The 16942-nt window shown below is 40.2% G+C and overlaps 1 protein-coding gene across 7 annotated transcripts in view; it reads right to left on the reverse strand.

The window, feature by feature from the left end:
- The window catches only part of RAPGEF4 (Rap guanine nucleotide exchange factor 4), a 285737-nt gene that overhangs the window by 43936 nt on the left and 224859 nt on the right, over positions 1-16942 (reverse strand). For all 7 annotated transcript variants that reach the window (XM_032408017.1, XM_032407991.1, XM_032407981.1 and 4 more), the window contains 5 exons: positions 15615-15691; positions 15030-15176; positions 12962-13077; positions 7790-7878; positions 3691-3769 (listed from right to left, as the gene is read on the reverse strand). In XM_032408017.1, the coding sequence (XP_032263908.1) occupies positions 3691-3769; positions 7790-7878; positions 12962-13077; positions 15030-15176; positions 15615-15691 (508 nt within the window). The remainder of the gene's footprint in view (positions 1-3690; positions 3770-7789; positions 7879-12961; positions 13078-15029; positions 15177-15614; positions 15692-16942) is intronic.

Consider the following 16942-nt stretch of genomic DNA (forward strand, 5'->3'; position numbering starts at 1 on the left):
TACTTATATAAGATGCCTATATAGAAAAAACTGAAGAACTATTGAAAAAAACTGTGGAGAACTCGTTAATGGCAGAGAAAGATATTCATAAAATATTTTTTAGTGACAAAGCATGCAAAATTACTTACAGTATGATTCTATTGTATATTGAAAAATATAGAACTACATGTGAAGAAAAAAAGACTGGAAGGATACATACCAAAATGTTAACAATAGTATTACCTGATAGGGTTATAGGTAGTTTTACTTTTCTTTTTAAAGACTAGTGGAAAACTGAGCTGAATTTTACATGCAAATTTTAAAAAGATTAAAGAAACTGAAGATGAAAAGTACAGAAATTGAACAAATATAATTAAAAAAACTCATTAGAAAGCACTTGTATTCATCAGGTGAAATCGTGTTCCAAGCATATCTAATGAATAGAGATTTTCTCTTATTAGCACATAAAAGACCTGAAATATTAATGTTAAACAGAGTTCTACCATCTTCCTCTGTGCTAAAAGCAAAATTGGAGGTGACATACAATGTGGATTAAGGACAGAAATAGGTGTGAGTGGCTCAGGGCTCAAATCTTTTCTGTACTAGTAATTACCTTTCTCTGAGCAAATCATAATTTTTCATTATACTCGTTTATTGATTTGGAAAAAGAGTAGTGAAAGTACGGACTTCTTCATAGGGCTGCTAGGCACAGTCACAGATATTAAGTACTTTGAAAACACTCAGCCAAAGCAACTCACTTTAATGTGAGTGCTTTACTGGAACGGGGTTAAGTGTGTCCCTTCTCTCATGTTAATAATGGGGGATAACCCACTCGCTCAGCTTTACACGATTTCTCCCCGTCGCTTGTGCAAGAGGCGTTAAGCAGTTTACGTATATTTGTTGTTTTATCTGCTTATCACCTTTTTCTCCACTTTCTCTGTTTTTCTTTACAGGCAGTCTCTGGGGGGCTGTCTGTGAAAATCTTTTGCCTTCCTTTGACCAAGACGTCAGCAGGGACCCAAGCTAGGCCAACGAGACCCTCCTTCCTAGGGATGTGGGAATCAGGTGAGGGCCAGGATGCTTGGAGCAGATTTGCCCCCAAAGCACAGTCTTTACCTGTTGCCCCTGAGGCCCCTTTTGAAAGTCTGGGCTCTTCTAGGATTCCTTCAATTCTCTGAGTGACCCCACATCCCTCTGAGGCATTCCTATATTCCTTACAACAGTCACGGTTGGTTTATGCTACTAATGACCAAAAAAACATAGCCTATATGAGAAGCCCACATAACATGTTCCTAGAGAGAAAGGGGAACTAAAAATTGAGTCCTCAGCATCTTCTGTTTGCTCTCCTGTAGCAGGGTAAGCCCCTGGCATCCCTGGGATGCCCTCCCTAGGCATCACAGAACAGCAACTCTTGTTTGAGGCCCTCATTCCCAGTATCTAAGAACTAGACTGATGTCCAATATGGCAGCCACAAGCCACACAGGGTTATTTAAATTTAAATTAATGAAAATTAAGTAAAATTACAAAATCAGTTCCTCAGTCATAGTAGTGAATTTCAAGGCTAGCAGATACTGGTCTAGCACAGAAACAGAATATTTCTATGATTGAGAAAAGTTCTACTGAATGCTTCATTTATTCGGTTTCAATAAGTTAGGCCTACTTTGCTTTTAGTCAAATGAAACACAGATAAACATGTATCTTGCAATCTGTTATCAAGAAGTATTCTTAACTCTAAAGGATAAGCTCTTAAAGAAATAATCTGTGAAGAAAAAAAAGTGACACACTCCAGGCTTGGAATCCAACGACCTGGATGAATCCTGACTCTGTCACTTGCCTTGGGCATGTCACCCCACTGTTTTTGAGTCCCAGAATCCTCGTAAAATAAAGCTAATACTAACCCAATAGACACCTGTAAGGATAAAGGAGTATAATATGGGTCAATGCTGTTAGCAAGGTGCCAACAGGGAGTTGATTCAAAATAGAGCAATGGAGAGAATCTAACTTCTCGTAGGGCCAAGTATGAAGGAGGTGATCTGAGGGCACTAGGTAGTTTAGATGACAGCCAGCCATCCTGGATTCCCTCTGTCTACTGAGAAAAGAATCAGGATCGGAAATCACAGGCCTCCCTTGATTCCACTGTTCACCTTCCTGACTTCCTCTCCTCCTCCCACTACCATTTTCCCTACACCTCCTGACCTCGACATAGCATGGACTTTCCCTCTAGAAGCTTCTATTTTAAAAACAAAGGTCAGTGATATGAATGTTCTCAATCAGCTCTAAAGGAGAACAAGCTAATAAATGAAGAAATCAGAATTTGCAAAAACACAGAAGCCTGGTGCTTGGGGTTTCTACTTGTAAAGATGGTATGGTGTGGCCCGCTATACTCCCTCGCTCTTCTTTGCATTTTGTTTGCCTTAACCTTATTGACATGCTAACTGTTGGAAAAAAATAAGTCTGAACTCAGTGGTGGTTTTTATTTTTCCTTCTAACAAGTCTCAAAGGTCTAATAACGATTACCATGCATGGAGTTAAAAGAGCACAGAGAGATCCTGAATATGTTAACTTTACTTGATAAAAACTGAATATAAGCCAGGAAGAATATATAATGTATGTGAGTCTCATTAAGCTGTCATTACTTGGAAAGATAGTTTCCAGGCAAATAAACACCCAAATCTCACTCTTGCAGTTCCTTCTGAATAACACATTCAACTCAAATCTCCCATCCTCACACATTCCGTTGACTTCAAAGAGAATTATGACTGAACAAGAAAATGAGAATCAGGTAAGGCAATTATAATTCTGAAAAAGAAAAACATGCAACATTGATTGGATTGCTCAGAGAAAAAGAAAGCCATTCTCCTTCAATAGATTTTACTACTCAAAAAGCCAAAGTGTTTTGGGGTCTACATTTTTGTTGCTTTAAAAATAAAGCAGAACTGGAAAATATACTTTCACATGACCCCTGAAGTTGAGGGTGTAACTCAATAACATTCACCGTTTTTATTCAACTTGATTTTCTGAATGCTCTCTCTGTGCCAGATACCATGTACCAATTGGTCAATTCAACAGACTATTGACAAGACGCCCCAGACAAACTCAGCGCTCCAGCTGCCCAGGGGAACTGCCATTAGAATTTCCAGTTTTGTGTGACTTCAGTCAGTGTGAGAATAATAAAAATAAAAACAATGAAGAAATCCATTTTGTATCTGGAGGAGAGAATGGACTAGGACAGATGTCAAAGTAAAGCTACCCCATGATGGTCACTTTTTTTGTATTTATGCGCAAAGGGATTAATACTGGGGCTTGGAGGAAGAACGCAGGCAGGCCTGGGGCCATGCTGTCAGGTACCCTGCAGAGGCACAGAGTCTGTCTCCAAGGTTAGGGAACTGTCCCTACGAATACTCTCTAAGAATACTCTTCTCCATAACTTTCATTAGCCTACCTCCCAGGTAGGCATCACCTTCCTGAGGTAACTTGGCTCACATTTCTCTACACAGGTAATGAGGAGGAGATCCTTACAGGCGGCACGACAAAACCTACTAGAGAGGGCTGGAGTCTACGCCGGGGGGAAAACTGCAGGCGTTTCAGTTTGACAAAGGTGGAGGGCATGAGCCTGCCTGGACTGTGACTTACCTTCAGAGAATGAGATAATGACCATATAGATGTGGGGCATCTTCAAGGGAATAGAGACTTCAAACCACAAAAGGATATTGGGCCACCAGGGCTGGGCAAAGCTGGGTATTTGGCATAAAAACACAGTGCATCATAACGAAGTCATTTAAAACAGAATCTGCAGGGGGAGAAAAGCAAAGCAGAAAAAGAAATCAGGTTTTTTGCAGAAGTCTTTAGAAAAGCAAGAGTATCTATTCGTTTGTTCTTGGTTGATGGTCTTCTGCATTGGCTTGGGGATTGTGGTTTGGCTGTACATAGAGGCACCGCAAATAAAAACAGGAATGTTCACAAGCTTGAGACCAAAACTCAATGTCTTAGGACAGTGAACCAAAAGTATAGTATTTTAGAAAGAGACAGCTTTTACCAACAGCACGGGTCACCTTAGCCACATGTATATTAAAAAATACCTATGATTAAAGAGCTACCCATGGGCATTTCCACATGTGCAGGATTCACATATGGTCATTTCTTTGTCTACCTTACACCATATATCTTATGTCAACATCTGTTTTCCTTTATGTCTTTTTTACCCCTTGTTTCCATAGGGAGCAATGAAAGATGAGCGGACAATGGAATTCTAGAAAAAGGAGGTGATAAGAGCAAAAAGTTGGTGAGGGAAACAAAAGCGGGGGAAAAAAAGGATGACATAAAGGCTAGGAGCAGTAACTGAAGCAAAACAAAACAAAACAAAACAAAAGTTCTCTGGTATATTAAGATGGTCACTGAGATTTTGTGAAACACATGTCACTTTTCAAATAGAAAATGGTAAGAAATGTAAATATTTTAATTGAATATATTAGATTTCCAATGTCTATATTTTAAATGAACTTGTTTTAAAAATTGAGCTATAACTGATGTGTACCATTGTGTAAATTTAAGGTGTACAACATGTTGATCTGATACATTTACATATGACAATATGATCACCACTGTCCTGTTTGCTAACATCCCTTTCAAGTCACGTGATGCCATTAGACTCATTACAACTCATGAGTGTATTCCCACCCTGTCGTCACTTGGTGTTACCCGCTATTTTAGTCCCATTATTCAGCCTCAGAGAAGAAGCTGAGAAGGTGCCAGACAAGCTGTATGGAACTTTTCCCCTTAAGTGCAAAAGGACTTTGGCTTTGTCTAAGTTTAACCTCTAGGGTCACCTTTATATAAATTTTAGGTATTCCCTAAAGATAGGGGAGTAATGCTTGCTTATAAGAGTCCCCAAAGAACTATGCTACAGAGTAGCTTAAATTTTGCTAAAGCAGAGATTTGAGTAGGGGACTCAAAGGCTGGCGAGCTGGTCACCTAGCACAGAAACCACCCAGCACCCACATTTCAATGTGGCTTTTCTGTTCTCTGCTCATAGGCAGTAACTCTTGAGAACTGATTTAAAAAATCATTTCCTACTAGAAAATAATTTCTCAAGTCACTCAATGACTAATGCTGATCATAGAAGTAAAAAGTTTAGGAAACTAATAGGTCTTAGGCAGAAAACAGATGTTTTGGTAAATTAAGAGAATGTACTGTCAGACCCAGGGGTGTTCCTTTCTATGATGAAAACCAGTTTCACTGTCAACTCTGAGATTTCTCACTGTATTATAAACCCCAAAATGCCAAAGTCTCCCACTCTTCTGCATCCGTGTTTTGTGGGCCTGTACTTGGGTTACTTTGAGTGTCCAGGATGACTGTGTAGAACATTCACATTCTTGATGATGAGAAAGATACTGATTTGTTCTTTATCTCCAAGCCATGAACATTACTTGTAAGAAGAATAGAATCAGAAAAAAAATGCAGAGAATGAAGTTCGATATTAAATTATGATGTTAACCTAGTTCCAACAACAAAAATGGAAGGGTCAGGAATCACATTCTCCATGCCAGCCACAGAACGCACTGATTTCTAGGCTTCAATTTCTGAAGAAGCAATAATCTAGTCCCCACCTCTTTTAGAGGTGACTTTAAAAGGAAGGATATATTTGTTCTTCATGGGTAGGAAAGATCTTACAGATCTTTCCTTAGATGCCATAGTCTCTCATATACCAGAATCTTCCTTTTCAATCAATATTCACTTTACAGAACATGCTGTTTCTTGCACTAGGCAATCACACATTCTGGGCAAATAGTTAATCAGAGGGGAAAGGCCGGTTATATTTTTCCTGACACCAGGTTCTAGAAATTTGGTTTATTTGGGGTTATGTATGCCTCCGAGAAGCAAGGACTCCCCTCCTAATGGGTCCATTGAGGGTTTCCTTTCTCAAGAAAAGTTTTTCTCACATTCTTCTTGCTCAGACATCTTCAACCATTCCCCAATGCTTACTTAGCTTTGCCCTGAAGAGCCTGGAAGATCTGTAGTCAAATTCTTAGACCTTACCTTCCTCCTCCCACTTATATATATGATAGTCTGGCAGAACCAGACCACTTGGTCCTCCTTGCCCATTTCTAGGTCAGTACTAATGTCCTTCAATACGTCAGGCTTTGTCCCCAGTCTCTCGTTACTAGCATCCCGCCTTCCTGAGGGCCACTTCAAAGGCTATATTCTCCATGACATTTTGCCTGGTCCCCTCAGCTAGTCCCCTCCTGAAGCACTGGCCACATTCTGCCTTATGTTCAAGTTATTTGCACATCTCTCTATGTCCTTTAGCAGGTTATAAACTTCCTGAGGACCGGAGGGTGGTTTTTTTGGTTCACCTTACCTAGTCCAAAGCACCCAGCATTGTGTCTGCCCAACAGAATATTCAACACATACTGAACCGAAAATGACTGCTCTGGAGTCAGAGATCCTGGCTTTTATATAGACTACTCCCCAATTAATTTGCTACATGAGAACAAATCTGGTAACCTGCTTATAAAATGAGAAGCTGGAATGAGGAGATAAAATAAGTCAATCAGTGGCAAAATACTTTTTGGAGGTATATAATAATGATGATGACTTTACCTTGATTATATTGCAAAGGTGATGGAACTGGGCTCTGAACTATCACTAAGTATTTGAGATAAATCTTTGAACTTCTTTTAGTGATAAATGTTCATCTACGGGCTCGGTGTGTTTAAAATAATAACCTATTATTCTGAGACAGGCCAGTAACATAGGATTTTTTTTTTAAGTTGAATATGTGCTGTTCCAAAGTCATGTACAAGATGGTAACTGAAATGGAGAACAATATCATAATTCTGAACATGTAGTTTAGTGGTGAAATTCATCTCATTCATCCTCAAATCTCTGAGTCTTAGTCAAGAGGACTGGTTCACTGTGAGACAGTATTATGAGTTGAATGATTCCCCCCTGAAAAAGACATGACGAAATCGTAACCCTCACTACCTAAGAATGTGATCTTATTTGGAAATAGGGTCTTTGCAGATGTAGTTAAGAAGAGGTCATTAGTGTGAGCCCTAATCCAATATGAATGGTATCCTTTATGAAAAGGGGAAATTTGGACACAGAGGCAGATGTGCAGAGGGAAGGCTATGTGAAAAGCAGGGGAAATGCCATGTGAACATGAAGGCAGAGATCAAAGCAAAGCATCTACAGAACAAGGAATGCCAAGGGTTGCTGGCAAGCCACCAGAAGCTAGGAGAGTGGCACGGTTCTCCCTCGTAGCCGTCAGAAGGAGCCAACCCTGCTGTCACCTTGATCCTGGACTTCTAGCCTCTGGCACTCTCAGACAATACATCTCTATTGTTTAAACCACCCAGTTTGTGGTCCTTTGTTATGACAGCCCTAGCAGACTACCACAGGTGGGGGTGTTCAGTGACACCCTGAGGCAGCCTGAGGATCTACAACCGCAGACAGAACCATTTTACTCTCAGCTGGAACAAGGTGGTGCTTTTTATGTAGACATCTTCAAATCCTTTATGGAAATAGATAGGATTTAAATGATAACCTAATGGATGTGTATGGAAGGCTAATCCTAATATGCATGAACTAGACTGTGCCATGTACAAAGGACAGCCAGAATTGGAGTGGGCAGAGGAGGGTCAGAAGGATTGCTCCTTGACTTGGCCACACAGGAATGCTCTCCAATGTTGATACACAATAACTCCCCTCTGAAACTGTGTGGCTACACACACTGAGAATGAATTCAGGATTTTTTTTTACAGTGCTCTGCATGGATTTAATGGACACACAAAACTGTTCTCGTGTTTACCTGTTGCTTCATTTAAAGCTGGCTCAAGGCGTATTGTTTCTAGAAAATGCTCTAAAATTTTTTCAGGTGTTCCTGACATCACAGTATACCTGGATAAGAAATAAAAACATCATTAGTTTTTCAGAAGTGGGCAAATTATTAATGAACAACTTTTTACATATCTAAGGTTTTTGTGTTTTCTATTTTACTTGGTTTTCACATATTTATTCATGTTTGGTGTCCCAGAGAACCATAATGACCTAACTGATGGCCCATATTCTCCTTATGGTAAGAGAGACCACGTACCTTGCCAAAGCCACATGGGAAGGCAATGAAGAAAACCCCCACAAATTGAAGTAGTTACTAAAACATTATTCTTTTTTCCCTACATGGAACTAAAGGAAACTTGGAAAGTGGCTTTCGCATGCTGGGAACTGAGAAACTTCAGCCTTGCTCCAAGGGGAATGGAAAGGAACATGTAAATCACAGGGCAGTTCAGGTCAGGCAGGGGGAGATGGTGAGGGGAAGTGACAGTAAACTAGGTTATCCATATATGGGTTATTTGTAGCAAAATCTCAGTCCCACATTGGATTCCCCTGCCTATTTCTGGAATGCTCTGTCTTTCCCAACTGTACACTGGTATGTGCTTTGGAAACACAGTTAAAATAAAACAAGAGAAAGGAAAACAAAACCCTAAACACCAATGAGCAAACAAACTCCAATAGCATCGGAATAGGAAATAAATCAACGGTAGAAAATCTATAGAATTTATTTTACGGTCAAATATCTATAATTTTGGGGTGGGGGTGTTAGTCATTATTTCAGAAGATCCATCCATGGGTTTCATCAATCCACAGGATAGGATTTATGTTTTAAACTGAATGTGGGTTATTTCAAAGTCATTTTGAAGATGGCAACAAAACAGTGAATGAAAACTATAGCCAAAATACATTAAGATGATCTGAGTGATCCTATTCTAAAACTCAGACTTTGCTTTTCTGCTCGGGATTTCACTTAGAGCAAAATGATGGGAAGAAAAACAACAATGAAAATAAAACTCGAGTATGTTCAGAAAGCAGTGGTATAATTCGGCTCCAGGAGAACCCAGATTTCTTTGTCTCCTCACCAACACCCTTTCTTTGCCTGTTTGAGACCTGGCGGGAAGTGTGCTGAGATCCCAAGAATATCTGTAACGTATTAATTCTCAAGGTCTTTACCTCCTGCCTGAAGGAGTATAGAAGAAGCAATCCAACATATAACCCTGTGCACGAGAAAACACAGACTGAGTGGAGCGAGCCTGGGACTGAACAAGGTAGCAAATGCAGGCTCCCTGGAAGGTAAGGTGACCATTAGTCAAAACTACTGTGTGTGTGCATGTGAGTGTGTGCGTGCACTCAGGACCAGAAAGAAGCTGGAGTTACATCTTTGAGGAAACCTGGCTTGGAGCCTAGAGGAGGAAAGGGGGAATAGAAAAATAAATAATCAAATATAATAGAATTTAATCTCAAAAATAATACTCCTTTCTCAAAATAAAGAAGGCAAAAGACATGGTTTTTTCCTCTTGTAGGCAGTGCTGGGGCCGAGGCTATGTCTCTGGAGCTCATTCTGAACGGGAGCTTGTTTGTTTCTGAAAACAAGTTTTATTTAAATAAGAGTATAAATGCATTAGATCGAACACCAGTTACTTGGATTTGACAGGGCCCCGGGCAGCTATTGCTAGGAGGCTGCAAGCTCTAAAGCTGGCTACAGAACGGATACATCAGTTTGACATTTGTTCCTGCCTCAAAAGTTAAACTCTGCCAGGTTGGCTTCACATTCTGGTGTTCTTGGTTTGGACATCCCTTAGCTAGAGGATTATGTCTGGTCAAAAAGAATAAAGACGTGTGTGTGTGGGGGCAAGCCAAGATAGGAAACTATCACCTCATTAGAGAGAAGCAACCTCTCTAACTGTCCACCTGGTCAATCTCAGACCCAGGGGATCTTGTTTTTGCTACCAATGGCTCCCTCTAGTGGTAAAGCTGGGGGCTGCCTTAGCCCATCCTCCCCCTCCCCAGCTCCACAGACGGCTGGGCAGGTGTGGACACTCTCCTAGGGCAGGGAACTCTCGAGAGGGACGGCCAGGGAACTTCTGGCCAGACGTGTTCATCTGTGATCTTGCAGCTCTGGGCTTGGCTGAAACATCATGTTATTGCGTTGTTTCACGCTGGACTCTGCCAGATGCCCTCTGCTTGACCTCTGCTTAAATGAGGGACTTGAATACCAGACAGCATGGCTCTCTTCAGTTTATCGCGTGAAGGAGCTACTCTAGCCCAAGTTAAAGAGAACCCCAATTGGTTACATTATCCAAGCCGTGGGCTTTTAAGGCCATGACAGAAAATCTTTTCCAAACGCCAAGTCTGGAAATGAGGACACTTCTATCTGCACCTAGAACAACAACAATAAAAGATGGGGAGGGAGGAGAGCCTAAAAGAGACTATCTTTCCGCAAACAGGGTGGAGCTCAGCAATTGGGTGGTTGACAGTCTAAGGAAAAAGCAACACAGTAACTAAAACAGGAATAGTCACTTCAAAATCTCTTTCTCCCTAAAATCATGTAACCACAGAGCAGATATCTAAAATGGTAAACGTCTGAGAGCCTCAGATAGTTTATTCATCATGAAAAACACTGTCCTGCTATTGATGTTTTAATAGCACCCTCAGAGTTGAGTGGCTTGGGCAGTCAGGCAGTTTTGAAAGTTTAAAATGTATACATAAAAACTGTTCTGGATTTCTCAGGGGAAAAGTGAATCAGAAAAATAACATTACTATCAGCACCAATGTGGTGACTCCCTTTGAGCTCAAAAAGGATGGTTTCTGAAAAGACAGAGGCCCTAAAAGTTCCTAAGTTGTAAGTCCATCCATAGACATCACTGTTGGTCTCTTATCAAAGTTATCCAGAACATCAGGCCAAAATTCACTTACATGGTGTCCCCTTTTAACTCTGGTCTGGCTTCAGAAAGCCCAACATGGGAAACGACCCCTTGAGAGAATGGTTTTTTCCTCTTCAGAGAGCTGATCTTGCCTAGTGCATTATTTTGTGCTGACTGGTATTTCTTAAATGGTTTGCTGTGAACATGCACACGTTTTTGAATTATATAAGAAATCTGGATTGGTCTACAGAACACAAAAAAGGAGATATAACGGAAATCAGATCCAGGCCTAAAATAAATTGAATACATGGGCTTCTCCTCTTCTGTTCCCTTTAGTTTGATTTCATAAAAAAAAATCTATATTTGGAAGGTGCTCTGAATGGACTATATTGTAACAAGCAAACGCTTTTGATCATTCCCCCATGGTATGAAGAGGTGAAGGAAGCGGGCCTCCAGGGGACTTCTTGGTCAAATGTTTCAAGGTTAAGGAGAATTTACAAGGCTTCCTTTTTCCGGTAGCAAATTTTTCCTGAGACATCTGAGGCATTATTAAAGAATGCAGATTACCACTATAAAATGGTCTAGAGATATATTTAAGCCCACTAAGGAAAATCAATGGGGAGGGGCCTAACCTTCACATAAAAAGTGTTCTCATTCTGATCCCTTGTAGGCTGAAAGAAGACTGTTGAAAACATTTGTGTAAGAACATTTTTAAGAATGGATAGTAGTGAAAAATAAAAAAAAATAAATAAAAAATTCTGGATGGCAATTTATAGGTTTGTAAGTGAAAGGGTAGTTTTTTTTTTAATATAGTCTGTTTTATGTCAGCCCTTTTGAAATGTATCGGTCTGAAGTGTCTAGGTGATAGTGTTGAGGATACAGTATTTACATACTGTATTGTTTTTTGAAGATTTTATTTATTTATTTGACAGAGACAAAGTGAGAGAAGGAACACAAGCAGGGGGAGAGGGAGAGGGAGAAGCAGGCTTCCCGCTGAGCAGGGAGCCCGATGCGGGGCTCGATCCCAGGACCCTGGGATCATGACCTGAGTCGAAGGCAGACATTTAACGACTGAGCCACCCAGGAACCCCTGCATACTGTATATGATTACAGTAAGCTTCATGGCTGAAGGCACAAAAGCACTGAAGCGGTCAAGCCAGACCTGATGCCCACTCTACCATGACAAGCTTTGTAATCTTGGGCAAGTAACTTGCTTCTCTGAGCCTAAGTTTTTCCCATCTGTTAAAAGGGAATTGTTGTAAGGATTACATAAAACACGTAAAATACATTATGGCTATTCAATAATATTCTATTTTTTCCCACCTTCTTTGAAAATATGTTGATTCATCCAGATGAAAATGTCTGAGCTTTGGGCTTTTTTAGTCTAAACAGTAAAAATTCATCAGTTACTGTGAGTAGCCTGATTAAAGGGAACACCCCATTTTTGTTGCAAACAAAGGAAAATTACTTGGGAGGCATTCTTTTTCAACATATTATTTGGTGACTCTTCTTTAGCTACAGAATTGGTGTTTTTATTATTCCAAGATTGAAGATTAATCTTTACTTTAAAAACAAGATTCTGCAATCTTCTACAATTTCTTAAAGCTACATTTCCTTGTTCTCCTGTCCTCTTATTCGAATGTTGGTACATTTGATGGGGAAAACAGCCTCATTCGAGAAGTTGCAACAAAAGATGGAACTGAGCATAGACATCTGAAAAAGGTTCAAGTTAGACAGGGAACCTGAGACATGGGAAGCAAATCTCCTTTTGATGTTAGCAGGACTGAGTATGGTGAAGGCCAAATGGATGCTTCTGGGCTGCAATCAATAGACTGCCTTATATCTGAAGTCTGGGTTTCCGGCAAAGATGCTCGTTCTGATAAGATGAAAACACTTCTTGGGAAATCCTACCCATGAAATTTAAATACCAAAGGAGGGTTCTCATCACCTCGGGGCCTACTCATCCTTTGCACTGCCTGGCATTCCTATTTCCATTGTTCTCCCCATCTTCTGTTCCAAAGCTATTCCAGTTGAACACGGTATATAGAGAGCATCTGTAGAGTAGGGAAACAGTCTCCTCTGAATTACTCCAGGCAGCACCATGCTCAACACAGTGCCAGAAATGGATACATTATACTCCACAAGATGTGTGATTAGTCAATAGAAAAAAGTCACACACACTGCCGTCTTCCACAAAAAAGGAGAGCATGCTATTGTAGAAATGATGATACCATGTGAAAAGGTTAATCATAGTCTGGCAATTGCAGTGTTGGATGCAAACCTACTTTTGCTGAGGCTGTGAGTTTCCTTGATTAGAAGCCCTGTTCCCTGCTGGGACCTTCTCCAGCACCAAGACATCTTGGTCATGTTCTTTAAGTCTGACTGTATTCGCCTCAACGTCCTGTAAATACAAATTACACCACATACAGATGCTGCTGTTTTCTCAGACAATGAAAAAAATTTCAAATGCTTCAGAAACTCATTTGGTGCTTGTGATGCTAATTGTTGCATCTACAAATTAAGTCATTTTCAAAGTCAGGGCTGGAATGGTCAGAGAGAGGACCAGATGAGGTTTGAGGCGTGTGGTTTTTAAAACTCTGCTTTTACCCCAGATTCAGAAAAAACAGCCGAGGAGAGAGGATTGTGGTTGTGCTCTGAGAAGCCTTTTGGAGAGGGTGGCATAGCGGAAAGACAGGAGAGCAAGTGCACTCATCCTTACAAAAATACGTGGCAGGTTTTGCATTCTGACTTTCTTCTGAGGGTGTGTCATTTTCACACATGTGCACCTTTTCTCTCTCATCAAAAGGCTCTGTTTAGTTTTTTAAAAAATCTGTTTGAAATGTATCAGAAACATTTTTCAGTTATTTTTGGCCAATTTTATAAACTGTATCAATAATGATCCTGATCTGATTCTTTCAAAGAATTATTTTTGGCCGAATGGAAATTTTGTGTGTGTAAACCTCAGAGAGTTAACGAAAGTTTACCTCTAAATTTTGATGTCATTTAAACAATTAAATTAAAAATCTGAATGTGCTTTTTCTCATCATTTGGTCCCCATGTTAAAAGAAATCAGTTAAGAACCATGTCAAATTCCATGAGGCATTTTTCTCTATATTATTCGATGGGATAATTTTACACTTGATCTTAGCCAAAAGGCCGAGAAGCCATCGATGGGATAATTTTAAATTTAACTTTCTTTGCATTAAGAGAATGCATTCCTAAGACAAACTCTGTTGTCAGAAATTTTGCCGCCAAAGGCAAATGCTTAAGGCTATGTATGAATAGGTGTTCATACATAAGGAATGGAGAATGACATTGTAAATCATCATGAAGTAATGCCAAAGTACCAGAAAGCACAGAAACTGCATTTAGGACTTCAGGGTAGGATAGAGAAAGATGCTAAGGCTGGAAGAGGCAGGGAGGGAGAAGAGCAAATTGATCCTAGAGGGAAGAGTCTCTCAGCCCAAACTCAAGCAGGGGCGGGATGGACTGCAGGTCACCTGAGAGGCCAAGGGTGGGAGGACATTGTCATCATCCCCAGCAGGCCACACTCAGCCTTACCAGCCAAAGCTAGGTCGTCCCTCCCAAGGGACCAGGGGTTGTGTGTGTGTGTGTGTGTGTGTGTCTGTGTGTGTGGGTGGAGTGGGGAAGACCAGGGACCATCTCTTCTCAACATCACCCATGCTCACAAATACTTTAACAAGCTTAGATTAGGCCCATCTGCAGAGCCAACTCTAAGTGTAATTTCATGTCTCCATCACCCCAATTATTCTTCACTTACCTGCTGAAGTCTGAAATTCCTTTAGTACGAATCAATTTGACATAAAGCACTTGAAATGAAAATGCTTGGTTGGAGTAACCATGACTGATGGTAATTCCCACTAACATGTAATCACTCAATAAATCAGGAGAGGGTGTGATGATATGGAAAAGGTTCAAATTTGGGAAGAGACAGGAGGGGGAGACTAAGAAGTTCTAGGATGGAGAAAGGGCTGGAGAGTGAGGTGGGGAAGGACACAAAATGGCAAAGCTAGAATTGCCAAAGAGAAATGTCTCAGAGTTTGACATTTGGCCAAGGCAATCCCTATTTTTCTTTAATTCTCATGGGCCGGTAGGGGTGTGTGCAATTATCTGGCTCAGCATGCACGCATATGCAGCTTTATTGGAATACCCCTTTTGGGTCACAGAACGCACACCAGCACATTGACCACACCAGGTCTGTAACCAAGGCTCTTTGTTCCTAGAGCATTCAGTAGTTACCGTCCTGCTCAATGAACATCACACTCCAATCTTCACTTGTCTGGCAAAAGGAAAAAGGAGATGCCCCTCCGCCACATTTTGCCTTGGACTCACCCTCAGGATCCGGTTGAAATCCTCCTTGTCTACTCTTAAGAAGTGGCAATTATCTTCTCTCAAGACGATAGAAGCAGCTCTTGGGGCATCATTCACTAGCGCTAACTTGCCAAAGTCATCCCCCTCATGCAGGGTACAGACCACACCCTGGAGGGAGCAGAACATTCCAATGAAGAAGGTCCCTGAATCTGAGCAAACACCCACTCACCTCACACCACAAAACGCTCTTTCCCGCACACACTGTATATATAAATGGGCTGCACCCAGGGATGCCAAGGGGAATTATATAATTATATTATAATGTTTTATTTTTTTTATTGACTAATATGAATTATGGCCTAACTTAAATGTATACATTTTATGTATTTATTTTAAATGTATACATCTCTAAGGAGACGAGCCCCAGAAAGTTCAATTCTACTGAGTATAAATTAGATAATTTATGATTAGAGATGCTATAATGTCTTTTCCACGTTGAGTAACAATGTTCTTGCAAGTTTAATTGTAGCACTGCATTGTTAATACTTAGAGCCACACTAGTAAATGGAGCATAATAAAGTTTCAAAAAGAAAAAGATATATATACCTTGCCATAAATGACTACATTCACTGATCCTTTTAGAATAATGTACCAGGAGGTGCCTTCTTCCCCCTGGTTAAACACTAGATACAAAAAGATGAAAAGACTTATGACAAGAATAGAAGCACATCAATATAAATTACAGCTTATCAAATCATCATTTTTAAGTCCTCAGAATTATGCATTTATTCCAGAAGGAAAAAAAATTACTGGCAAATACTTATTCAGGTGGAATAGTATCTCCTTTTCTATAGAACGTGAAAGGAACAGAAATACTGCACTATTTGCTATGCTCTAAAAGATATGAATTTACTAGAGATCAATGCACCAGCAATCCATTTCTTAGAGCATTAAATACACTTTCTCCCACAATTCATCAAAACTTACTATGCTAGAGAAAATAGTTTTTAAAAGTAATCTGACCACAAATGTGAAGTTTGAAAACATGAGAATCAGCACTACATATTGTTTATGAATACATACCTACATATTATTTAAAAATGGGTTGGAATGATACCCACTACATAAGGGTAGGAGAGAGACACAGCGAGAGAGGGAACACAAACAGGGGGAGTGGGAGAGGGAGAAGCAGGCTTCCCGTGGAGCAGGGAGCCCGATGCGGGGCTCGATCTCAGGACCCTGGGATCATGACCTGAGCCAAAGGCAGACGCTTAACGACTGAGCCACCCAGGCACCCCTATAATTCCATTCTTTAGAAAATATGAAAAAATGGTATAATGTTAGTGTTTGATGAAGATGAGAAAGGTGCTTGTAATCTCTATTCTTTTTAAAGATTTTATTTATTTAGGAGAGAGTGAGAGAGAGCAAGCAGGGGGAGGGGCAGAGGGAGAGGGAGAGAGAGAATCTCAAGCAGACTCTAAGCTGAGTGTGGAGTTCTGATGCAGGGCTCGATCTCACAACCCTGAGATCATGACCTGAGCCAAAACCAAGAGTCGGACACACAACCGAGCCACCCAGATGCCATACTTAAATATTTTATTTTTAATAAAATGAAAACAATCAGGAGTTTGAATGAAAAAAATAAATGAGAAGTTGTAAGTCATCAGGGATGATAAAAATAAAAAATATTAAAGTGAACTTTTAAAATGTAAAGAAAAAACATTCTTACTAAAATAAATATCCTTGTTAGGGATACCACTTTTGATGACTGAAAGTAAAACATTTTGAAATGTAATTTTTATAACTTTTTGCTTTTACGATTCATGTTCCTGCTTATTTGACTAACACAGTCTGAAGAAAGGGCAAGGTTTTCCAAAGAACATCTCTTGAAAAGTTAACAGGTGTCCATTTAAAAAGGTGTCCCATGTTTCACT

Source organism: Phoca vitulina, unplaced genomic scaffold, assembly GCF_004348235.1.
Source record: "Phoca vitulina isolate PV1807 unplaced genomic scaffold, GSC_HSeal_1.0 scaffold1, whole genome shotgun sequence".
Taxonomy (NCBI): Eukaryota; Metazoa; Chordata; class Mammalia; order Carnivora; family Phocidae; genus Phoca; species Phoca vitulina.